Below are 26,944 nucleotides of genomic sequence, written 5' to 3'. Positions count from 1 at the left end.
CTTTTAACTGTCTCCTCCTGCAACCCTTTTCTAGTGTTAGTTTTTCTTTGTATCTGCACTAGAAGGGCACCAAGAGAGTCTTCAGGTTCACATTCCAACAGTAGTCTTCCTTCCTCTCTTGCCCATGGTGGCTCTACTAGACTCTCACTCTGAATCCTTAGGGTCATTACATACACGTCTACATACTTATCTAGTTCTTTAAAGTGTTTCCAATATTACTAATTAACATGAAAATTTTGCTTACTGAACATTATTTTTGTAGCACAACTAGAATATAAAACATTTGGTTATCTCGTGTTTCAATTGTATGCCTTTCATTTGAAGCTACGTTTCAAATGGGCAACATTTAACCTCTTCTAACATGGAGCGCTAACTACAGTTTCTTATTAAGACTTAATTAGATAGTGGGCTACCCATACAGGACATGTTAATTTCTACAGGCACCTTTCTGAATTCAAGTAAAAGTTTTGGTAGACGAGGATTTCTTATTGATATTGTTAACATAATATGAATATTGAGTACAAATATTGCTAACCATTCTTGTGTTCTTTAAATTATTTTACTTTGAAAATTTAGAACTATCATTGTCATTAATAACATGGGTTTTCATTTAAGGAATATTTTAAACTGTGAAAAACAAATCTAGTCAAATTCTGAACACATATAGAGCCAAATATTTGAACAAAACTGTAGTTTAATTTCAGAAAATGTGTTAAAATATATATTTTTACATCAATTTCTGACATACACTTAATGTGTTAGTATACACAAAATGATGCTTTCTCTTGAAACTGTAGTTATGAAATGTACATTTTAATTTAAATACTCAGTATACACTGCACTTAATCTGCATGTTGCATTTATTAAATACATTAAAATCTGCAATGTAACAAAACGTTTTCTGCATATGAAATTCAAAACACCATTTTAAATGAACAAAAGATGGCTCACTTCATTTTTGTTTTTGTACAACGGGTGCATTGTACACTAGCTCAGCTCCACCATACGACCTGCTCGTTCTTTTTTATTTGACATTGTTCACAGACTAGTACACAGTACAATAAGAGTGCTGGATAAAACATGAGGTACGAAAGTGGTTCAAAGATTACAGGCCATGCAGATCATGCTAGACAGCAAAGAAAATTGTGACCAAGAAAACACTAAATAAAAATACATAAAGAATGTGCATTATAAAACAAAACAAAACTCCATTACACAGCTTTGCTTCTTTGGTTACAAAGTAGGTTGAACAATTTCACAGCTTTTTTATTCCCACCCAAAAAAAAAAAAAAAAGTCATACGAAATGTTGAAAAGCAGAGAAATCGTGGCAATTTCTATTAGAAAGTAGAAACAAATGAACAAAGTTTTCTTCATGAAAATAGCCCAATTATTTATTATATCACAATAACTGGTGACTACCTGTACAGGTGCACTGTGTTTTTCATACTTACAACTATACAAAATTTACATTCAAGCTGGATCTTTACTATTGAAAATAAATACCAACGGTAAATTGCCATTAGTGTTAGAAATGTGCCAGGATTCTTTTGTTCAATTATTGCCTAAACGGTTTATTTATTAAATGTAATCCTGTCTTTCAATTCTTTTACTGATACTTATAATTATCCAAAAAAATTTAAAAAGTTCTGTGACATTGTTCATGTACATTATGAAAATAGCAGCCCTGTAATAAATAAAACACAAAATAAATGAAAACTTACGTAGGCAAATGTTACTGATATTGAAAGAAAAGTGGCTCTTTAGCTGAACTGTTATTTATAATGTGACAGAAAGGCTCAAGGTAAATCCACAGTTGGTAAGAAACATGGGAGAGCCACCAAAACTTTAAAGATCCCACTCATGCGCACATGTAGAACGCTGACTCTGCTTGCTTTAGTAAATCCCATCTATTATTCTCCTCGTGTACTGATGACACACAAGTGGACATCAACAGTGCTGCATGACATCTTAGAGGGAAAGCTCCTGTAGAACGATTGTCTAATACTGAAAAGGCCAAGCACACAGCCGAAGCATGGCTACTTGCTTTCTATAAAGTGGAAAGAACACCAGTGGCACACAAGGAAAGATTGCTTTCAGTTTTTTCCTTAACGAGGCTTAAGAAAGCTTTATGCTGAGGAGACATTCGGCTGCTGTGGAGGTTGCGTTGGCTGAGGAGGCTGTGCTATCATTGCTTGTTGTTGAGAAGTGCTACCAGGATTGGCCTGTTGGGCTGGGAGTTGGGACAACTGATCATTGTTTGAAAGAGATTTTAACAGTGCATTTTCTCGTTCAAGTAAAGAGTTTCTTTCCACTAATTCTTTTATTTGCTCCTTTAGAACTTCCACTTCTTCTCTTACTGCATACATCAAATGGCTTTTCACCAGATCCTGTGAAGAACAAAATTAGGAATGTCAAAAAAGTTATGAGAAACAAGGAGCTACTTAGTTCTTGGCTCATAATTTTTTAAAAAGCACTTTTCTCCTTTTGCTTTTAATATTTCTGCTGTATCTTGACAGGGCCAGTGGGAGATGGGGTGGAAAAGTCTCTTTTCCAACTAGTATAGAAAGTGCACTTTCCTCCCAAAGTTTAGAATGGGCATTTTAAGATATTGGATAAAGACAACAGATAAAGACAATATTCCAATGGAAAGCTGTCTCATAATAAATGTCACAGGAGTGTTTTGGAGACTGAAGCACCATGCAGCCTCCACTTTAAATTAAAAAAAAAAAAGGCTGATGCTTTTCAGATGAACACACTGTACTGAATTATGAATGTTGCTATCTTACGGTCCTGACCCACAGTATTGAACAAAGTCTGGTGTGATTAGGAAGGGCTATTTACTCAGGATGTCTGGACTAGAAACTTTCAATGTTCTAGCATCTTCTAAATTTTGATACCAAAACATGTAACTTTTGGCTTAAAGAAATCAGGTTTCTGTTATCTGGACTTGAGAAGATCCGAACAGTCAGCCTGACCAACAAAGAAATGAAAGGACAACTGTGAACCTACTTACCATTGCTTGTTCTATTTTGTTGTCAATGGCTACAACACCGCCCCCAGATGCACTGGAAAAAAATCAGAGTATTTCATTAAATTATATTCAAAACTTTAACCATCCTTCCAATTCTTAAGATAATGTAAAAAACATTTGTATTTTATCCACTACCAAATGTGATAAAATTAAATAACTTATAAAGTATATTTTTGCAATTCAATACTCAAAAGTTTTAACTTTTTAACATGAGGATCTTGGTATATGACTGACTTCTAAAAAATCCTTTATAGTTCCAATATTTATAATTTGTCCATGACAAACATTTGCCACTTTAAAACTTACTCGCAATTTTAATTAGGAGTTTTCTCTTTGTTGGTCTTAACACATTACAATTCAGATGACCTTTTTCTATCATTTTTATATTTTAACATCTGGTTTTTAAGTGTGTAGGGAGGGCTTCTAAAAAGAATTGAAGACAATTTTGGAAAAGCTGGTTAAAAATTTAACTCAATATTCTGGTAGACCTGCATACTTTGGCTTTGGGTTTCTTGCTGGCAGAAATCACTTAAGAAAAGAACGTGTTTTTCTTGAAAATAATTCAAAGTTATCTGGCTACTAAGTACACATCCTAAGTTCAAATGTTGCCTGAGCATTTATATAATGACATAGGAGATGAAGTAATTGTTCTCTATGGTTTATATTCTTCCATCCATTAAAGCAGTGAAACTAGCAAAAATCTATACACTCTTGTATTTTTATAGATTTCTGAAGGACAGAACTAGTTTAAACTTTTTGTTTTAAGCTAGCCTTGTAAAAGAAAATCTGATACTTCTTTGAATCAACACTAGAAGGCCTTTAAAAGTAACTTTTGAATAAAACATTATTAAGTAATACTTACAAAGTAGACTGTATCTGAAAAGAACTTAGTATTTAAAATATCTGAAGACTACTTTACTTTGAATGGTATGGGTTATTACTATTATGCCAGGTTGATGCGTAGAAACATTCTTTTCCAGCCAAGTAGGCCTGGCTATCATGCCAGGTTCTGCTACTCATTCACTCATTATTTAATGTCCCTGGACCTCAGTTTCCCCATCTGCAAAATGAATGGGATTAGTGCCTAAGCCTCAATGGACTTGCAGACAACACATAGGAAATGCTGTCTATTTGAGCACTAACAATATTCGTCACAGTATATTAGTTAAATTTTTATTGATGCTAAGATGAAAGGGCTCTGTATACTTAAGATTTTGAAAGGATATCTACTAACCAAAACTGTCTATAAGCTGGGCTTTCAGTTCCTGGAGAGAGAAATGTAAAGTAAAGTAAGATTACATGTAACTAAATTACTGACCAACTATATACTCTATAAGGCTTTTAGTGTTAAAAAATAAAAATAAAAGCACCACCACAAATAAAGATGGTGACAGGCATTTAAGCTAACACTTGCTTAAGAATTCTAGTTTATACTTTCTGTACTGTTCTACCAAGAAACACTGTTTATAAGGACTTTATTACTTCCTTTTCTTGTTAATTAAAATGAGTCAGTATTTCAAAGTGTTATGAAATATAATGCAGTGAGGGGGTACCTTGGGCAGTCCCATGCCAAGGTGTGCCCCTGAATTATTTTGCATGAAGAAGGTTTATTAGGGGAGGGGAGAGGAATGCCAGCCTGGGCAAGAGGCAGAGTGGACATGTAGTCAGGCAGGCAGGCATGAGAGCAGCGAGAGACGAGAGACGGCTTGAGTGAGGAGGCGGTCCTTTTATATGCAGCACACAGCTGGCACACAAGGCCATAGCGGCAGGTGATGAAGTTGTTGCTAGGTCCCTGAGAGGAAGCTAGTATAATCGCCTGTAGTCTAACACTAAGTCATTACTACAGTTAAGGAATAATGAGACGCTACACTTTGAATGTTGACCTCATAAACTTTTGTCCTGATTCTGACCTCTCTGTAGCAAAAAAGAATGGATTCACAAGCTGTAGGAAGATGTTGAAGAAAAGTATTCAGTTAAGTGTCAACCTTTCAGTTCTGTTGAGCACTATACTCTAAAAAATTAAATCAGTTGCAGATACAATTACTACTATTTTGGTATTACTCAACAATTCAATACCAATTATAGTACTCTCAAACTAGTATGCACCAGTCATCTTGAGGTTTAGTAAAAACAGATTTGCTGGGCTCTAAACTGCACTTCTAACAAGTTCCCAGAAACGCTGATTCTGCAGTCTAACCCTGTTTTGAGACCCACTGGCTCAAAGTGAATCAAGGTTACAGGAGAAAGAATAAACAAACAAAAACAACAATATCAACCAATCAAAGCCCTAATCCTCTTTTTTTTGGGGGGGTGGGGGATTAGGGTGGGGTTATATGGGGTCTTACTATGTAACCCTAGCTGGCTTTAAAATATGTGGACCAGGTTGGCCTCAAACTCAAGAGATTTATCTGTCTCTGGCTGCCCAGTGTTATCAAAGGTATACACCATCATATAGAGCAATTAATACTACTTTGAAAAAGACTTAGCATATGAAAATTTTCATGACTTTGACCTTTGTTGTAGATGGCCTCTTATTCTTTTTATGTTATTATAGTCTTAATGCAATATTTGTAATCTGTTATATGTGTTTTCTCGGCTTTGCAGAAACTGCTTCTCCAGATAGATATATCTGTAGTTCCAGTTTATATGGCTTTCACTTGTTCTTTAAGGTGATCACAGCCATCTCTCTTTTTTCCTTCTAAAAAAAAATTACTTACTTTTCATCTCAATTGCAGCCCCCCAACTCCGCCACTCCCTCTCACCTCCTCCCCCAATCCTCTTCTCCTCCTCTTCACTTCAGAAAGGGGAGGCCTCCTATGGATACCAACAAGCCTTGGCATAGCAACTGCAGTAAGACTTCTACTGAGGCAATATATCAATATATGTATTATTATTATTATTATTATTATTATTATTATTATTATTATTATTATATCCAGTTTAGTAGTTGCTCAGGACCATTTCAATTGTCATACCTTTTGCTATTCTAAGAGTACAGTCAACTATTTTCTCCCTTCTCTGGTCCAGCAATATGCACACTTTAACTTTAGTTTAAAAAGGTACTACAGCACGATAGCAAATTCTTGCTCCTTTATATACTCACTGTGAAATATGGGAAATTAGTTTATAGACATTTTTTTTTTCACTTCAAATAAGCATTTTAGGTCCTATTCCTCTGGGGATTAAATGAGCTTAAGTATTATTTGGCATAGCTCCTGGCACAATGAACAATCAATGCAAGGCAGTGATTATTTCACTATCCTAATAGAACTACTGTTGATTCTCTAGATTGAGATTCTTGAAGAAGTTCCGTTACCTTTAGAGAAGTAAACAATGCCTTGACACATAAGAGTTCAAATGCATTCTGACAGTAATTAGAGATGACAGTAACTTGATTTCAAACACTAATGGCTCATATTAGGAGGCCATTAAAATTCTTTGAATTCAGACAAACTAGTTTTCAAAGTGAAGTTCCTTTTAACCAAATGCATCAACACTACCTGGGAACTTGCTAGAAATGGATATATCTGAATCTTCCCTAAACTCCTGAATTAGACACTTCTGGAATGAGGACAGTGAATATATTTTAATAATCCCTCCAGGTGATTCTGATGGAAACTTAAGTATTGGGAACTACTGCTTAAACAGGTAGATTTATAATGAAGATACTAATACTGTTGTCTTAAGTGCAGTTTCAAAGAAGGTAGTATTTTCTATGGTACTCAGCCCAGAGATCCAGGTTACTTTAAAATGATACTGAGGAATGAAGCAGAGTATCTCTTCCTTCAAATTTTCTTTATCTACCGTTGATTTATCCTTTTTAAATTACTTTTATTACTTATGGTATTATCTACCATATCATATTTTGATCAATTTCAAAATTTAAGCTTCTCAAGGATTAGAGAGTGGTGCATGCAAAAATACACACTCCCAAACTGAAGTAAGTCCGTTTTAATCCAAGTGCCACAATTATTACCAGAAATATAGAGACAATGAAGAGCTCAGATTTTTTTCTGCTTAAGCTATTAGTATAAACTACAAATGCAAAAAAAGGCAAAGAATATTTTTAGTTACGTACAAATCTTTTAGGGAAAATTTTTTGATTACCATTTATTAACAAGTTAAAGGTTCTAGGCACAGAAGCAATGAACAAAAATACAGGACTGTTAAAAGATAGGAGTTACTGAGCCACATGATTAGCCCTGAATTTAGAGTTCAAAAAGTTAATTACAGTTCTAGTCACAGAAAAAGCAAAAGTAACCATGCTACTACCATAGGTAGTATGGCTTTTTATGCTGGTCTACTTCATCTCAGTTGGCTCCTACCAGCTGCTTTTCTTCCCAGCTGTTTTTATTCTTTATCAAGTGGCCGTGATAAGTATGTGTAGCTTCACTAAGAAGAGGGCAGAAAGAACCTGGACTTCACAAGTGAAATCAGTAAAGAGAAGCTCATCTAACTTGATTTTACACCCCTCCCCCCCCCCAGACAGGGTTTCTCTGTGTAGCCTTGGCTGTCCTGGACCCGCTTTGTAGACCAGGCTGGCCTTGAACTCACAGCTATCCGCCGGCCTCTGCCTCCCAAGTGCTGGGAATTAAAGGCGTGCACCACCATTCCTGGCTGATTTCACTTTTTAAATGCCATGGAAAGTAACCTTTGCTTTACCTATAAATATACTAGATTGGCAAGGATGGAATAGCTACCTGTCTAAAATAAGAATAGAAAGAATAAAAGAACAGTGCAATTGAACATCTCCAAGTGTAACATAGCTTTATTCTCCAGTCTCCTATCTTTTCTGTATATAAATCATAAGGATAAAGCAGAGGAAGAAGAGTTTATGGCAAGCCTATATATAATTTATAAGCCTGGGCAACACCACCCTTATTCTACAAATGAGAAAACTGAGGCCAATTAGCTTACAATGGTAGAATTCAAACCTAGACCTAACATCAAAATGCCCAACTCTTTTCTTCCTATGAGAAAGACTGAAAGAAAGCACCTATTTATAGTGACCTAAATAAAGCCTGAGCTGTAAGTGTTAAAGAGTGCTTTAAATAAGCACCAAATGCTAGCTGTAAAGTGAGCATGGATCCAGAGACTTAGCAGTGTTTGTAATATGCTATTTATCTTATCTAGCACATTCCCAGTAGTAGTTCTGCTCTCAGAATAAGGGAGGCAACTTCTCAGAAAAGGTATCTGCTCAGTGATCTTTGGACAGCCAGCATAGTGTGCCTATTAGCTAAGAACTAAACTGTTGTTGTCTGTCAGAGTCAATATGCTAAAATTCTATGTATCTGTAAATAGAAAACTATATAGAGGAGGCTACCTGTCAGGAGATAAGTCCTATACCACTCAGAAGTCATATGTCACTTACAGTAAATCCTTTACCAACTTTATTCCTACCATTTCTCAATTTATTACTAAACATTAAGTCAAATCCAGGTAGCATTTTTCTAAGAAATGCAATTATGTTTTAAAAGAGAAAATACAATTATAAGCTGCTGACTGCAGATGAGTATATCTAATTAACATACACTTCAGCAAAACTGAAGGTTAAATATGCTTAAATCGACAAATTAAAAAATTTTTTTTCTTAAAATTATAATTACACTATTTCCTCCTTCCTTTTCCTCTCTCCAAAGCCCCTTTTTCCTATCTCTCCTTGCTCTCTTTCAAATTCATGGCCTCATTTTTATCATTTTACTTTTATTGTTGTTGCTGTTGTTTTTCAAGACAGGGTTTCTTTGTGTAGCCCTGGCTGTCTTCCACCTGCCTCTGCCTCCTGAGTGCTGGAATAAAAGGCATGAGCCACCATGCCCAGGTTAATCATAGCCTTTTAAAAAAATTACTGTTGTTACATACAAGCACACACATATATACATACTCCTAAGTACAACCTGCATTGTCCATATAGTTTTATTTGGATGCATGTTTTTAAGGCTACTTGATGATGGGTAATTAATTGATGTGGTCTCCCCTGGGGAAGACTATTTCTCTAGCTTACAGGGGCCTAAAATACTTGTAGTTTAACAGTTAACAGCAGTTCATTCTCCCCTGAAAGGAGTCCAAAGAAATAAAAACCACAAAATTAATCTTTAGGCAAATGCAAATCTAAATCTGTCAGGTTAAGAAGAAAAGATCATGGCTATGTGATTACAGTGCTTGTCTAGCCTATGTGAATTCCTTGGTTCTATCCCTAGGAAAATGAGACAGACAGACACACAGACACATACACACAAAGGTAAATTAAGTTAAAAAACACTCAAATTTTTATTTATTTTGTTCTGTTAATGGACCAAAAATTCTGCTAATAAAAGCAAATAATGTGCTTAATTTAATAATTGAAAACTTCCCAGAAAAATGCGCAATGGAGATTTTCATTAGTAGTAACCTAAAATAAGTAATGGGATAGGGGGTTTGATACGGTCTTGCTATACATCCCAAACTTACTTCAAACTTATGATCTTCTTCCCTCAGTCTTATAAATACTGGGATTACAAAAAATAAATAAATAAATAAATAAATAAATAAATAAATAAATAAATACTGGGATTACAAGCACATGTTTCCATGCCTGGATCACAGTAAGCGATTTTTATAGCTATTATGTATCTTGAGCAACAGACACAAAGGCTATTAGAAAATTTACATGTTATTATTTTCTTAAGTAACCAGAGTTACAAAGGTGTAACTTCACAGGGAACAATGGAAAACTAAGATAAATATTTAGGCAAAAATTGATGTTAGCATTTTCTATGAAAACTGTTCGCCAATCCCTCAATACTTTTTAGAAAATTCATCAGCTAGTTTTAAGTCAAATCCCTGGCCAGGAGAACAAATTTTAAAAGGAGAAAAGGATACAAGTGGATTGTATGTCAGGGTCCTAATTTAGATATTAAGTACAGTGACAGAAGATTATCCATGGGAGACACTGATGATGAGTTTATAAGTCCTCTATTTATATATATGTCTGTGTTTATGTGAAATTTCTTGCACTAAAAAATTAAAAGGTATATTCATAAGTAAGAAAATTAATTCAAGGTATATGCAATCAATTCAATGTTCCTTTCCTAACTTAGCCCTGCTTTGTCTAAAGTCAACCATGTAATTTACATTAAAGGGTTAAAAAAAAAAAACTCCTCATGCCTTTAATACCAGCACTTGGGAGGCACAGGCAGGCAGACCCCTGTGAGTTTGAGGCCAGCCTGGTCTACAAAGCTAGTCCAGGACAGCCAAGGCTACACAGAGAAACCCTGTCTAGAGGAAACAAACAAACAAACAAACAAACAAACAAACACACACCTTTAATCCTAGAACTTGGGGGGGCAGAGGCACAGGCAGCTCTCTCTGAGTCCAAGGACAGACTGGTCTATAGAGTAAGTTCTAGGACTGCCAGGGCTATATAGAGAAACCCGGTCTCAAAACCAAAAATTAAACAAACCAAAATATCTCTAAGAATGAGAAATGTCTAATGATGTTTGAAATATATAGAAAAGCAAAAAAAATAAAATAAAATAAAGTCTATATATAAAGTACGTTTAGATATCCAAAATACTCTGAACCCAATAGAAAAACAGAAGAATTCATACTAAGAGCTCACAAAATATTTTAAAAGGCCAGACTGGTCTACACAGTGAGACATTTCCCCCAAACAAAGCAAAGAACAAAACATACACACACACAAACCAGAAGACATAAAATTCTTTTTAGTATTTTAAGCATAACATATAAATGAAAACTATAATAAAAACTTTTAATTCAGACTCTTCACTCAATTTTCCCTCTCCTTTATTCACTCTTTGAACTAGCAACCCTGTATCTGAGGATTTATATCTCATGTATACACTGACAGAATTCCGTATTTACAAGGCTACTCATTCCAGTACTGTGTGTGTGTGTGTGTGTGTGTGTGTGTGTGTGTGTGTGTGTGTGTGTGTGTGTGTTTATATGTAAAGGTATTTTTCCTGAAGGTATGTCTGTGCACTATGTGTGTGCAGTGCCCATGGGGGTCCAAAGAAGGTGCCAAATCCCTGGGCCAGGAATTACAGACATTATGAGCTGCCATTTGGGTTCTGGGAATGAAACAAGGGTCTCCTGGAAGAGCGGCCAGTGATCTTAATGGCTGTGCCACCTCTCTAGCCACTAAGCAGTTTCAACAACAAGGATTCTAGCAATGGAAAACTGCTTAAATCATAGCACGACTATCTATTTAATCGAATGGTATGTATCTCTAAAAAACACAATAGGAAAACAGTTTTTCTCATGGCATAGCTATACATTTATTTAACTTAACAGTACATATCTCTGGGTGGGGGGATGTTTTTTCTATTTTCTGGGGAGGGGACAAAGCACAGAACATCTTTAAAACTAAAGACACACTGTGTGCACAATATATTATCACTTATGCTTCTGTATGTGTACAAAGAAACCAAATACACACACACACACACACACACACACACACACACACGGGAGGGGGGGTGGGGCGCGTAGAGAGAAGGTGGCTGCCTGGAAAGGTGGGCAACTGGAGAATAGAGATAGATGACTAGTTTTATTATATGTTGAAGAATATAGGAAAAACATTCTGAAAAGACAAGTTATTTCTAGGGGTATCATATCCTCAAGACATGAGCCTATGGCTGCAGAAAAAACTAATGGGAAAATGTAGAAGGAAACAAAGAGCTACTGACTCAATTGTCTCTAGAGATTAGTACGTCCTGCATAATAGAGCCTTTCTTTTTACTTTTCCAATTAAAAAAAAGTGTGTCTATGTGCACATGCCATACCATCTGTATGCCAGTCAGAGGCAGCTTGAGAGAGTAGGTTCTGCCATGTGGCTCCCAGGGATGAATTTCAGGTTCTTAGGTTTGGCAGCACCACCTTTATCCACCGAGTCATTGCCATCAGGCATTTAAAATGGTATTGTTGTGTGTCTAAGTACAGGCACACATGTGCTACAGTATGCATGCGGAGGCAGAAGACAGCTTCTGAGAATCTCCTCCCCCTGAGCAGGCTATAGGGATGGACTGAAGTTGTCAGGCTTACATGGCAAACACTTGCACCCACTGAGTCATCTTGATATTCCAGAATAAGGCACTTTATTAAATATATGAACTAGAACTTACTAGTTGTGTAATTTACAAAACTTAGCTCCTTAGTTTAGGAAGAGTTTAGCCTATTTAAGAATATCGTTTATCACTGTTAGCGCTGTCTGCTTAGACTAAACAACAAAAATAAGGTAAGAGCTGAATTGCAAAGAAGATAAAACCAAGATTAACAGTATCTTCTATTTTGGTTATTTTTCTCTATTTCCATATTATATTTGGGGTTCAGGGAGACATCCTATTACCTGTCAGTAAAATTCTGATATAGTTCTTCTGTGAAGCTACTTCACCCCCCCTAGATGAAAGGGTAGGATCAGCTGTTACAAACTGTTCTCTGACCTCCACAGGTATACCATGGCACATGTGCATGCACACACAAAACAAATAAATATAAACCAACAGACTAACTAGTGGAACTAAACCTTTTCTATTAAAACGCTGAAAATAAGTATATGTATGAATTTTGCTCAGAAAAATTGAAGATGGATACAAAGTGAAATGAGTAGTACTGTCTCCAAGTATTTCAAAAAAGTGAGTAGAGTTAATATCCTATTACTTGAGATAATAAAATCTACTCAAGATGAATGACGTTATTCACTAACATACACCCCATCTCCCTTCCTTTGTTCCTGTGCCTAGCTGAGGATGGCTCTGAATTCCCAGTCCTCTTGCCTCTACCCCCTAGATGCAAGGATACATGGCATGCACCACCATAACAGTTTCATGTCGTACCAGGGGCTAAGCTCAGAGCTCCAGCGAGTACGCTATCAACTGAACCACCACTTCCCCAGCCATCTACTTGCTTCTTTTTGTTTTTTGCTTTGTTTTTTTTTTTTAGGCATTTAAAATATTTATTTATTAATTCATTCATATTACATCTAAATTGTTATCCCATCCCTTCTATCTTCCCTCCCTCCCGCTTTCACCCTATTCCCCTCCCCTATGACTATGACTGAGGGGGACATCCTCCCCCTGTATATGCTCATAGGGTATAAAGTCTCTTCTTGGTAGCCTGCTATCCTTCCCCTGAGTGCCACTGGGCCTCCCATCAAAGGGACATGGTCAAATATGGGGCACCAGAGTTCATGTGAAAGTCAGTCCCCACTCTTCACTCATCTGTAGAGAATGACCTGTCCCTTGGCTAGATCTGGGTAGGGGTTCAATGTTCACTGCACGTATTGTCCTTGGTTGGTGTCATAGTTTGAGCAGGACCAGGCCCAGATCTGCCCGTCATAATGTTCTACTTGTAGGTTTCTAGGACCCTCTGGATCCTTCTGTTTCCCCATTCTCCCATATTTCTCTCACCTAAAGTCCCAAAAGGATGTCCTCTCATCTATCCCACTTTCCTGGTAGGTGAAGACTTTCATGGGACATGTCCCTTGGGCTAGTGTCTAGCTATAAGTGAGTATATACCATTTGAGTCTTTCTGCTTCTGGCTTAACTCACTCATTATGATCATTTCTAGTTCAATCCATTTGTCCACAAATTTCGGGAATCCCTTGTTTTTAATAGCTGAGTAGTATTCCATAGTGTAAATGTACCATGGTTTCTTTATCCATTCTTCTACTGAGGGACTCTTAGACTGTTTCCATGTTCTGGCTATTATGAATAAGGCCACTATGAACATGGTTGAGCAAGATCAACGATTAATAGATGGGACCTCATGAGGCTGAGAAGCTTCTGTAAAGCAGGAGACACTGTCAACAGAACAAAGTGACAGCCTACAGAGTGGGAAAAGAGCTTCACCAACCCTACATCTGACAAAGGTCTAATATCCAAAATATATAAAGAACTCAGAAATTAAACACCACCAAACCAAATAACCCAATTGAGAAATGGGGCTCAGAACTAAACAGAGAATTCTCAACAGAGGAATATCGAATGGCTGAGCAACACTTAAAGAAATGCTCAATCAAAACGACTCTGAGATTCCAATCTTACACCCATCAGAATGGCTAAGATCAAAAACTTAAGCGATACCACATGCTGGCAAGGTTGTAGAGAAAGAGGAACACTCCTTCATTGCTGATGGGAATGCAAGCTAGTACAACCACTTTGGAAATCTATCTGGCGCTATCTCAGAAAACTGGGAATAGGGCTTCCTCAAGACCCAGCTATTCCACTCCTTGGAATATACCCAGAAGATGCTCCAGCACTCAACAAGTACATATATCTACTTGCTTCTTATCCCACAAACATAAGGCAAGATTTGGCAAGATTTAAAGATCATTTCTTACTTCTAAGTCAGACTAAAACAAGGAACGGTGTTGAGAAAGGGGTAGGAGGAGAGTGGCAGTTTTACTAACGCTGGAGTGCTTATATTTAAAAAGGCTTTCTTGGCTGGGCACAGTGGCCCATGTCTATAATCCCAGTACTCAGGGAGGCAGAAGCAGAGGCAGGCAGATCACTGTGAGTTCAAGGCCAGTCTGGTCTACAAAGTAAGTTCAGGTCAGCCAAGACTACACAGAGAAAGAAACCTTGTTCCAAACCTTGTTTCAAAAAAACAAAACAAAACAACTAAGCAACAAACAACAACAAACCCAAACCCTTAAAAGAATGTGTGTGGGGGAACAGGGGGGCATTCTTGATTTCCATTTACTGTTCGCCCAGCAGCAACTAGGTAATCTGATGGTATATTATAGAGAAGTGAATGCTATATACCAAGGGGGCTTAAATTCAAATAAAAAATTGACACTATAGTCCTGAGTACTTAAAATTATTTCCTGGAGATGGGGGGGAGTATATGACTGACAACTGGGTACACTTACTATACAATAGTAGCTAGTAGTGAAAAAAAGAGCAGACAGTTAAAAAGAAATTTAAATCAACAGTTCCTAATATCAGATAAAACTTGAAATAATCCAATTACATTGAAAAGGAATAAAGTGGAGACTTTTATATATTCACATTCTATATTCTAAAACTATTGTTTTGTTTACTAAGATAGAAGTTGGTGATCAGCCAGCTTCTAAGACTATCAGTAAACCTTAAAAGCAAAAACCAAACAATACTCATGTAGTTCAAGCTTTTCCATTTTCTCAAAGGTACTAATTCTAATTTTAAAAAGGCGTAAGCCCAATAGCAAAAATTCTTACATATGCAAAACACCTAATGAGTTAACAAATTTTAGCTGGGTCAGGAAAGGAATAAATATGAAGAATCAGGCATTTATAGTAAAGATTACCCTCCTTTATAAGTTAACAGCATATTTTTTTCTTAACTAAGAAGAAATGATACATTTGTTATTACCTATGAGGTTCATGGACAGTTCTCATGGTAAAAATCTGTGAAAATAAATACAATCTAAGAAAAACCATGGCAGTAAAGAGTGTCTGTAGACAAGTGTCTGTAGACAAATGCAAAGTTCATTAAGATACATGTTACATTTTAGAATCCAGAAACAATACAATTTTAATCCATCACAGGACATAAAAACAATATTGAAATAGCTATCTCCATTTAACGTTAATTTGGGTATTCTCAGCCATAACAAAAGATGCCTCCTCTTGCTGCAAAGGGAACTAGGCTACTAATGGAAACTCTCTACATTAATTTCAAATAGTAACTTTTTATACCTTGTTTTTGAGGTAGCGGCTCACTATCTAGGCTAGCTTGGACCTCATTTATGTTCAGGTGGAGGTCAAAAGGACAACTTGTGGATGCTGATTCTCCCCTTCTACAATGTAATTCCAGGATACAGAACTCAGGTCACCTGGCTTGGCCTTTTCCTGATGAACCTTCTCATCATCCTAGCTTTGAACTTTAACATTTTATGTGTATGGATGTTTTGCCAATATGTATGTCTGCATCACATACATGCAGTGCCCCAGGAGGCCAGAAGAAGGGGCTAGATCCCCTGAAACCAGAGTTAGAGATGGTTATGAGTCAACATGTGGGTGCGGGCACCTGAAGCCTAATCCCTTGAAGAGCACCCACTGCTCTTTGCCATGGTGCTGCTCTCTCTCCAGTCCCCAGATTTGAATTCTCTTGCTCCTCCTGCTTCTACTTCTAGTGTGCCAGGAATACAGGAATGAACTACCATATGTAGTCCTTATGTTCTTTCCTTAACGCACTTCAAATCTTAAGTGGGAAATCTTAAATTTCATTAAACCCTCCAAGATTTCTTTACTTCTTCCCCGTGCCCCCCTTCCCCCCCCCCCCCCACCGCAACCCAGTGTTTCCTGCATGCCTGGCAAGCGTTCTATTATAGAGCTCTCTCTCCACAACTCCTGCTCTTTGCTTATCTTGCTCCCCAAGTACTTCTGTTATAATTTCATTATTCTTTTACTGCTCAGATCAAGTATTCTCTTCTGTAAAGGCTTGTTTAACCATAACAAAATAGTAAACTTGAATCCTGTGTAACTGTGTTGATTTTGAGGCCTCTTAATGTATAATATTTATTATTGCTCAAGTCATCTTCTGAATTTACTGCATAACTTTCATTATGGTAATTCTTCCCAGGTGGTGGATGTCAACAATACTACCACTCCTTAATCCCATTTTTAGTTTGAAGCTTGCCATAAAAAAATAATAAATTGATTTCGGGTAAACATGCACACAGACACTCATCAACACAAAATAAAAGTAAGTAAATCTTAAGGGGGGGCTAGAGAAATGGCTCAGTGGTTAAAGCACTTGCTGCTCATGTAGAGGACTTAGGTTTGGTTCCCAGTACCCACACAGCAGCTCACAACTGTCTAACTCCAGGTGATTTGATGTCATCAGGTATGCATATGGTGCACATAAAGGCATGAGGGCAATACACCCATACACATAATATAGTAAAAATATTTTTTAAAATCTTCAATTACATAGATTGTTCATTTTCTGCCTGTGAGGAAAACATAATGGATTATGGTCAAGGTGAGAAGGTAACTTTTGGGCATCAGTCTTCTCTTTCCACCATGAAGGTTCAGGGATCCAGCTCAAGTTGTAAGGCTTGGCAGTAAGCACCTTCACAAACCAGTGAGCCGTTTAAGGCAGCCCATCTTATGTTCTTACAGTCAAGTATCCAATACATAAATTTATATAAAATTATATAATTAAAACCCATTGGAAGAACAAGTTATAAATCCTGAACAAACGTCACTTCTTATTTTCTATAAAGCCTCACCTCAGCATTATCATCTTAACACTTACATACCCCACCTTTCCTATTTCAAGGATGCCAGCCAATGAACACTGGTTAGAAGAAAAGTTTGGCAGCAAACAAGGTTAACAGGATCACTAGACAAATGGAATTAGTAAATTTACAGTGTAGCTTGGCTTCATCTCAAGTCATTTGTCTTTTGGCAAATTATTATCAGACATATATCCCTTTATCAACTACTTTCAGAATTTTAAAAGATTTATTTATTTATTTATTTATTTATTTATTATGTATACAGTGCTCTCCCTGCATGTACACCTGCAGGCCAGAAGATGGCATCAGATCACATTATAGATGGTTGTAAGTCACCATGTGGGAATTGAACTCAGGACCTCAGGAAGAGCAGTCAGTGCTCTCAACCTCTGAGTCATCTCTCCAGCGTATTTACAGAATTTTATGAAATAGTATAGCCATGTAAATATTCTTTCCTTCCCTCTTTGTGTAAGAACTGGTACTAAGACCAGAGCAGATAAGAGGGATATTCATAGGTATGAAACAATACTGTGTATTTAAGATTAAAAAGAGAAACTGCAAAACAACTGAAGCATAGAGACTGTCAGAGAGCAAACAGTGAAGAGAGAAAGGGACTCTACTGTGAAGAAATGCAAAACATGACACTGGCCTAAGACAGTCTGGAACTGGACAAAGGGGTAGTGTGCCATACTGCAGCTAGATCTGTAAGCAAAGTAGGAAAGGAGAAATGAGTTTAGGTTTCATTTGAAATGTGGATCCTGGCAGTGAAATGTAGAAAGAAGACTATGGAGGATAGTCTAGAATCCAGGAGTAGGGCCAAGAGCTCTCTATCTCAGAGTTGTAGGAATGGGATGGCTAGCTCAACCTGTGGGAGAAAGTGAGCACGCTTGAAGTTAGATAAAGTGGGAAACACGCCGCAGACGACATAAAAAGCTATAGAGTAAGGTGGGCTTGAGAAAGCATATGCAGTTTTTAGGAATACTATTTATTCAATAGTCTCACACTATCTCCTCTTTCTCAAGAACCTAATAATGTTTCTTCCAGCTAAACAGCTATTTTTGAACAGATTTTCTCAATCCCATTTTTTATAAGGTTTGAACAAAATCAAACTATTTCTTTGTAAACTAAAGTAAAATTCAAATAATAGCAACATGGTGCTCATTTTATAGCTACTATTTTCATTTATGCCCACTTCTTGACAGAAGAGTTTCTAGAAAAACTTTTAACTCTAGGGACAATACAAATGATAAAGTAAGTTTTGAGATTAACCACTAAGACCCCACAACTAAAACATGTTCTTAGGTTACTAATTTGCCTTTGTTCCTACTTCTTACCCCCAAGGTCCAGGGGTTGTAAAGGGATTGTTTTACATCTGGGTTAAACCCAGAGAATATCTTGAGGTTTCTGAATATGTAATTACTTAATTCTTGTTTTGTTTAAAAGGAAAACACCAAGTCACTATTCCTTAAGGAAATGAACAGTATTCTTTATTGGGGGAATATCTGCTCTCTTTATTTTGCTTAGGATTTCTTCATGTAACCCGGGCTGGCCTCAAACTAGAAATCCTACCCCTTCTGCCTCTGGAGTGGCTGATTTAGGGTGTTTACCAACAGACTGTTCCTTTCTGGGTTTTACCAGTTTTTTTGTTTGTTTTTTGTTTTTCGATTACAGAGTTTACTTTGTAGACCAGGCTGGCCTCGAACTCACAGCAATCCGCCTGCCTCTGCCTCCCGAGTGCTGGGATTAAAGGCGTGCACCACCATGCACAGCCTACCAATCAATGTTTTACAGTTGAGATGTTTAAAAATTACATAGTATTAGTTAATTCTAAGTCTGTAAATCTGAGCAAACAAAGGCCGGCAACAAATAAAAACACAGATTAAGCATAATGCTGTTTAGGTCATCCTTTCCCTACTACAAAAGTCCCCTTTGCTCTGTTTTATGGTAGGGGAACCACTCTGGGAGGTAAAACAGCTTACCTCTCATGTGTTGTCTAAATAGAAAACGGAATTCTAAAAGAATATCAGTTTTACGAGCATGGACTTTTGAATTAGACAAGTTTTTTTTTTTCCCATTCAAGATAGAATCTTGCTACATAAGCCAGGTTGGCTTCAAACACAGGATCCTCCTGTTTTCGCCCCCACTTGTTTTTAACATGTAAATTCTACCCATTTACTAGAGGGGTGGATCCTAGAGAGTAAACATACTATAACCAGCCACATTTGTAAGTGTGGATCACTGCTGTACCATCTTAAAGGAAGCCTGTCAGGGGGGCTTACCATAGAAAACACAAGCTTCAATTAGTTCAGTCCACTGTTTGAAATAATTACCTTGTACTACTGACACTGTAAGGTTTACTTTCTTTCTCTCTCTCTCTCTCTTTCTCTCTCTCTCTCTTTTTTTTTTTTTTTTTTTTTGGTTTTTGGAGACAGGGTTTCTCTGTGTAGTCTTGGCTGTCCTAGAGTCACTTTGTAGACCAGGCTGGCCTTAAACTGAAATCTATATGCCTCTGCATGTGGGATAATAGGCGTGTGCCGCCATGGACTTGCTTAGGTCAACTTTCTTATCTTAAACTACAAATTAAGAACTAAGCTCCTGAAGCAATGAAGCATTGCAAAATTAATTATTATTAGTTATTAAAAACATGTTTTACTACTATCCCAAAGAATTTTAAGCAATCCTAATTATAGCCTACTAGGTTTACTTTGATTTTGTTTTGTATTCTAATAGTCAAATGTTAAGACTTCATACAATTCAAAAATATATACCAATAAAATTAACTGGAGATTAAAATTCATATTGATGCTTACGAAACACAGCACTTGTATACACTAAACATTAAAAAAAGAACCCTAAGTAATTTTTAGATTGTCAGAGTTTCACTGATATTTAACAGAATAAATTTAATACAATATCATAAAATTTGCCAAAGTATGACTAACAATATCCCAGGCCTTTCTTTCATGTTATATGAAATTTCAACAATATTACAACACAACAAATTAAACCAGCAACATTGGGCTACAGTGCTGGCTTTGCTTAGCCCATTTATTATCCTAGTCATTTACTGCTTTAGACTTTCACAGTTAAAAAGTCTGATGCAGAACAATAAAGGCAAGCACAATATAGCACTAGGAAAATATACAGGGTTTCAGGGTTTTTTTTCCATTCAAGAATTGTACTCAAAATGATACATGGTCAGCTTTTAAATACAACTTTTGCCATGTAAAGCTGAATCCATGTTTCTGAAATGATAAGGAGGTATTGTAGAGAACATTAAAGACATGTCACATGGGAGAATTTCATAGTAGCTCTTCAGATTAGTTTATGTAGAATCTTTTAAACTTACATAGTATGTATGTACACATGCATTCATGCATGCATGAGGTGTGTCTATATAGAAGTCAGATGATGACTTGTGGATTTGGACTTGGTTGGGTCTCTTTTTACCATGTGGGTTCCAGGAATTCAACTTAGGTTGTCAAGTGTGGCGGCCTTTATCCACTAAATCATCCCAGGCTCTAGTTTTGTGCAAAGTCTTTATTATGAATTCTAAATTTCTATCATGATCTGAAATTTGTTATATTAATTTAGATAGACGAGATATATGATCTATAATGGAAACTTTCTTTTCAGGCCTTCATTAGCTGCCTTTGTCTTTTTGTTTGTTTGTTTTTGTTTTGTTTTTTTGAGACTAAGTTTCTCTGTGTAGACCTGGCTGGCCTCAAATTCTCCACCTGCCTCTGCCTCCCGAGTGCTGGGATTAAAGGTGTGTGCCACCACCTCCTTGCCTTTATCTTGTCAATAGTACTCACTTCTGGTTTTCAACATTTAATTTTGTTTGTCACCTTTATCAAATGTTCCCTCTTAAGTTAAACTTTACCAGCAGGAACTATCCATCCATCTCATGGGTCTTCTTATTATATACTCTGCATATGACCAATATTCAACATATTTTTCAAAGAAAACTATGAAGCACGGCTTGTGATACTTAATATATCATCCAATTACACTTGCAAAGTTCAGTTTGAATTGGTGCTAGGTTGAGCTTGCCAAGACAAAGATGTAAGAAATTAATGAGGTATTCAGAGTCTCGAAGGAACAGCTAAAGATGGGCAGCTCTCCCTAGTGAAGTTAGCCGAAGTTGTATCAACGGTTGCAGCTCTCCTTATACTTTAGTTGGCTATTAGCCTAGCCTTCAGTGGCATACTCCTTTTAAAATGTTCTTTGCTTCTCAGCCCCATGAGGTCCCATCTATTAATTGTTGACATTAAGGCCTGGGCTGTTGGTGTTCTGTTCAGGAAGTCGCCCCTTGGATGGGGAAGCCTGGTGGCACTCAGAGGAAGGATAGCAGGCTACCAAGAAGAGACTTGATACCCTATGAGCATATAAAGGGGGAGGAGGTCCTCCTCAGTCACAGTCATAGGGGAGGGGAGTAAGGGGAAAATGGGAGGGAGGAATGGGAGGATACAAGGGATGGGATAACCATTGAGATGTAGTAAGAATAAATTAATAAAATTTAAAAAAATGTTCTTTGCACTTGGTTTTACACATTGAGAAAAGAGTATAGCAGTTTTTCCCTGCTACAGGCTACTGCAAGATGTATATGCCAGTGAGAAAGCAACTGAAGACTTCATGGAAAACATGGTAGACTTTCTCAACTCCTAAACTTTCAGACAAAACTTTGGCAAAGATTTTTTTCACATTATAACCATAGGTTCAGAGGTCAATCTAGTGTCAAACCTTAATTTCATAATCATATTTCATAAATACATATCCATGAGTTCCCCCAAATGCTCAATCCCTTTAACAATTCAATCAGGAATGACTCTAAGAGGAAGTAAAAGAAACCAAAAATTATTCTGAAGGTGAGCAGAGCAGGACAAAGTTTTGAAGATTTACTTAGATGAGATAAAGATGAACCATAATGCTTTAAGAATGGCTTGTAAACAAGTGGGAGTTCTTAGTAAATGAGCTTTCAGGGTGTGAAGAAATTCCAAGACACTTTACTCTTTTTGCACAGATAACTCTAAGAGGTCCTTGAACTATAAATACAATTAACAACTACAAAAAGAAGACATTCTTGTGATTTCTAAGATTAAAATTATGACTGCTTTTAAGCAATACGTCCTTACCATTTCAGAGCTATGTTTATATTAGTACTTTAACTTACATGACCATGAACTAACGCCTCTATTTATAATTAGGACAGCTATAGATACAGCTAACTAGACAGTGTACCTTCTTAAGTATTTTCACAGAATTTTAAGGGCAGCTAATATTCTTTAGTATGTGCTATGTGATAGTAATCATCTTTTTGGTATCACCTAAGAGATGCTGGCTTTGTAGCCATGCAGAACTTAACCATTAAGGGGCCATGAAAACTTCCAGTGATAGCCAAAGGAAGGACTGGAAAGCCAGGTGATCTATGACAAGATTAGAATCTCTGTGGGAAGACTGTGAAAGGGCAATTATGTGAAGCTGTAAGAGTCATCCTCAAGCTGACATGGAGATTCCAGAAAGTCAGAGATGACAGAAACATGAGATATTTGCCAAGGAAAGCCATAGGCAATGAACAGAGCCAGCCTGATAGACAGATCATGTGTGCTGCAGCCAGCAAGGACATGGGGGTCGGGCTAGCTAAGTGTTTTGGAGTGCATATCATACCATTGTATGCAGCACATGCCAGACAAGGAGCCAGAGGACTTTATTTCTGCCCCACCGGGGCTTGGTTTTGTTTTGGTTCAATTCTTCAAGACTATGTCTCCTTCACCCTTGGAATGTTTGTCATTTGGGCAAACTGGAAGTATGTAACTTGTTGCTGCTTTTAATGAGGGATGATAGGTTGGGTTTGCCTGGAGTTCCGGAGGGACTTTCCATGTGGAACAATTTTGGAACTTTGGTTTTAACTAAACGTATTCTGCATTAGCGACAGCTTAAGTTTTTGGAGGTTGAGGCAGAGTAATGTGATTTGGATATGAAGTGTCTACCAAAAGCTTGGCCCCAGCTCAGAGGTAAATACATCATGAGGGTACTAATGGGCTTGTACGAAGCAGAATCCCTGTACAAGAAAGAATTAGGTCACAGGGATATGCTTTTGATGAGTATGCTTTGTCTCCAAGACCTTTCCATTTGTCCTTTTCTTACAGACTCACTGCTTCCTGGATGACACAAGGTGAGCTACTTCCCTCTGTTACACACTTCCACTATGATGGTCTACCTTACTACATCCACACTATATCCAAAACCACAAGTAAACTTGGATTAAGATCCCTGAAACTGTCAGTCAAAATAAACCCTACCTTAAATAACTTTCAAGTATTCTGTCACAGTAGCAAAAAGAAATTTACTATCACATACCGGTTTTGTTTTAGTTTAGACTTTAGCTTAGAAGTACAGAAAAGCTACATAGCTACCACTATTAACACACACGCCTGTGTGTGTATGTATGCATGTAATTCAAAAGTCTGAAGGGGAATATATAAGGATTGGGACCATAGTTTTGCTAGAAAGTTACTTTAGGTATGACTGTCTTTTGTTTATTTATTTTTTTGGGGGGTCTAAATTTTCTATAGTTTTATTTTTGAGAACATAAATGTACTACTACTAAAGAAGATGAGGCATAAATGTATTCTCAAAACTAATACTTTAAAAATAAGATTTTCATATTCTTATATACCAAGTTTTCTGTATACTTTTTCATGACATTGAATAAAGTTTGCCTTATGTGCAAACAATGCCAATTTAAATGAAGAGTAAGCAAACTCTATTAACTTGAACTTGTTTTTAAACAGCATAATTTTAGATTTAACTTTATCTTCCCTCTCTCTTTCCATTTATTATGTGGTACTGTAGAGTAAACCCAAACTTTGCACATTTTAGGCAATCAATACACCAAGAAGCTGTATCAACAGCTCTGGTGTTTGAACTAGGTTCTCATTATCAAATCTGACTATCCTCTAACTCTTCAAGCCTCCTGCCTCTACTTTCTAAGTGCTAGGACTAAAGGTATGTACCACAATGGCTTTAAGTCATATTCAGACACACAGAACTTGAAAATGTTTGATAGTCCATATTTAAAATATAAGACAAAAAGGTTATAAGGCTTGGAGCTCAATGAGATGTAAAATCAAAACCCAAAAGAAATATGCAAAGCAAATACAAGGATGAAAGGTTTACGTACCTAAAAGAAATTTTCATCAGTAAGTTTTAAAAAGTACAAATAAAATAGATTTCTCCATGGACTTATTCATAACAAAGTGAAAATTCAAAGTAAAAATTTCCTATGAAGAATTCAGTAGTGAGTTTTACATATATTTCTTACTATCCTAGGAAATATATACAATTAGAGCTTTTAAAACAGCGTCCTTATTGTTGCTATTTATAAAATTTGATTAAAAGATGACTTTCTTAAAATTTTACTTAGTACTATTCTAATAGGCATTAAGATTTTAATGTTTTACCTTATTTAACTTAGTGTGTGTTTGTGTATGTGCTCACATACACATACCATGATGTGCACATGGAGGTCAGAGAACAACCTGTGGGAGTTGGCGCTCTCCTTCCACTTTTACATGGATCATGGGGACTGAACTCAGGTCACTGGGCTTGGTGTCGAGCATCTTTACCCCCTGAACTAACCAGTGGGGTCAAAACTTTAACATTTATTTGCTTATAATCATAGGCATTAAACTTGAATAGAAAGAATGTTTCCTAATGAAAGGAATAATTTTGGGCACTATATAACTCACAACATGTATTTTGGAAACAGTAATTATCTAACAGAGAATGGCATGCTAAACTCAAGTTGACTATGAATTAAATTCATGTATTCATATAAAACTTATCTACCAAGTTATCTAGGGCTACTCTCCATGCCAGCATACTGCAACTGAGAGCATGTATGCATTCTAATGAGAGCTAAACACGATTCCTAGTGCCACCATTTAATGGCTATGTAACAAATTATGTAATCTATGCTTCAGTATTATTCTCTGTAAAACAAGGATTGACAATATGAGTTTCCTTCCGCTTCCCCCAACAAATGCCGGTTTCTGTGTGTCATCCTGGCTGTTCTAAAACTTGATCCACAGAGCAGGCTGGCCTTAAACAGGAGATCTGCATGTCTCAGCTTCTCAAGTGCTAGGATTAAAGGCATGTGCCACCACACCTGGAAATCTGAGAACTGTTAACCTAAAGCAGCTGGGCTCTGATTTATTTTATTACTCTGTGAAGGTCAATTATTAGTGAAAAATCAGTAGATCAATGCACTTGTTAAAAATTCCTCTCATAAATCATACATTTGGTTGACTAAAAAGGCTTGCCTTTTAAAGCAAATGACACTTTCTTTGCTTGCTGTTTTTCAGAGGGGGTCTGACTATGTAGTTAGTGCCAGCTGTGTTGGAACTTGTTAATGTAGACCAGGGTGGCCTTGAACTCACAGCGATCCTCTTAGCTCTGCCTCTGGAGTGCTAGGATTAAAGACATGTGACACCAAGCCAGCCAAAACATTCAATATTGATATTAACTATTCCTGAAGATCTGATAAATGCTCAACTTTTTATATAAGACTGCACAAACAATATTACCTTAAATTGCTAAAATTTACCATTTTCTGACGCCTTTAACTATTAAACATACACTAGAAAAATTAGACATTTTCTTGATGAGTCATACAGATTTGTTTTAGAAAAAGAAAGAAACAGGAAGTATATAGAATGTTTTATTTCTTTCCAGACTCACAATTATTATTTGAAGGAATTTATGTTTACAGAGTAGTTTTGAAAAACCACACTAGAAACAACTGAGGATATTACTGAGAGGACACAGTGTGAATGTGGCTAAGGAGATAGTGGACAAGGATCTTTGTCTGCTTGAGGATAAAGTAGAAAAGCCTACAGTGGCTTGCTTAGTCAGTATCAACCCATTCCTTTTACCTTTCTTAGAAAGTAACTCCAAATAGTTCTATTTAATTAATAGCTTTTAGTGTATTTGTCCCATACCTTAATAAGAACATTAAGTCTATAACTATATAATTATGGACATATAACTTAGCCCATACTTTTTTTCTTTGATTTTCAAAATGAATTTTGGATTAAAAAAAATTAAAATCTTATCCTGAGCTAAATCTTACTAAGAGCCCACTTCATTAAAATACAGCTTTAGAAAACAAACCAAAGAAAGTACACAAAACAAGTTGTTTTCTAAGCAGAGAATTAAGAGAAATTAATTTTCAGGATATACAAAAAATATATATATATACTAACATCTAATGCTGCTTTCTTGACACTGGCATTTTAAGTATTTTCAACATAAAAACTGAGGGAAATTGGCTGTGTTTAGAAACAATTAAAGATGGCCTTTATGAAGAAAGTAAAATCCTCCAAAAGAAATAAAATTTTTATTCAGAATTTTATGAAGAAAATGGGTATATTCCTTTTTTTTTTTTTTAAAAAGAAGTTACTTCTCAAATATTTCCTGGAAAAAAGCTGCAAAATATTTTGGGCTTTTCACTACACTGTAAGCATCTATAACAGATGCAACATAAATATTTAATGCCACTACCACACAGGATTTCACTTTCTTTTTTAAGCTGATGTATTTATTAAATACTACTACAGAGACAGGATTTTGTGCTTTCTGAGACTTTGAAATGATTACAAAATTCAAGTATTTAAAATCCTAAGTTT

The 26,944-nt window shown here is 36.5% G+C and overlaps 1 protein-coding gene across 4 annotated transcripts in view; it reads right to left on the bottom strand.

Moving 5' to 3' along the window:
* Positions 1-676: 676 nt before the first annotated feature.
* The window catches only part of TSC22D2 (TSC22 domain family member 2), a 50,214-nt gene continuing 23,946 nt past the window's right edge, over positions 677-26,944 (bottom strand). For 2 of the 4 annotated variants that reach the window (XM_084769851.1, XM_084769850.1), the window contains 2 exons: positions 3,015-3,066; positions 677-2,388 (listed from right to left, as the gene is read on the bottom strand). In XM_084769851.1, coding sequence (XP_084625977.1) covers positions 2,128-2,388; positions 3,015-3,066 — 313 coding nt within the window. In that variant the 3' untranslated portion in view covers positions 677-2,127. Of the gene's footprint in view, positions 2,389-3,014; positions 3,067-26,944 lie in introns of those variants that run through there. The other 2 variants (XR_014776953.1, XR_014776954.1) reach the window with 1 other exon arrangement.

The sequence above is a fragment of the Acomys minous genome, assembly GCF_964271855.1.
Source record: "Acomys minous genome assembly, chromosome: 19".
Lineage (NCBI taxonomy): Eukaryota > Metazoa > Chordata > Mammalia > Rodentia > Muridae > Acomys > Acomys minous.
The sequence above is the reverse complement of the archived record's forward strand: the minus strand, read 5'-3'. Positions and strand labels throughout refer to the sequence as shown.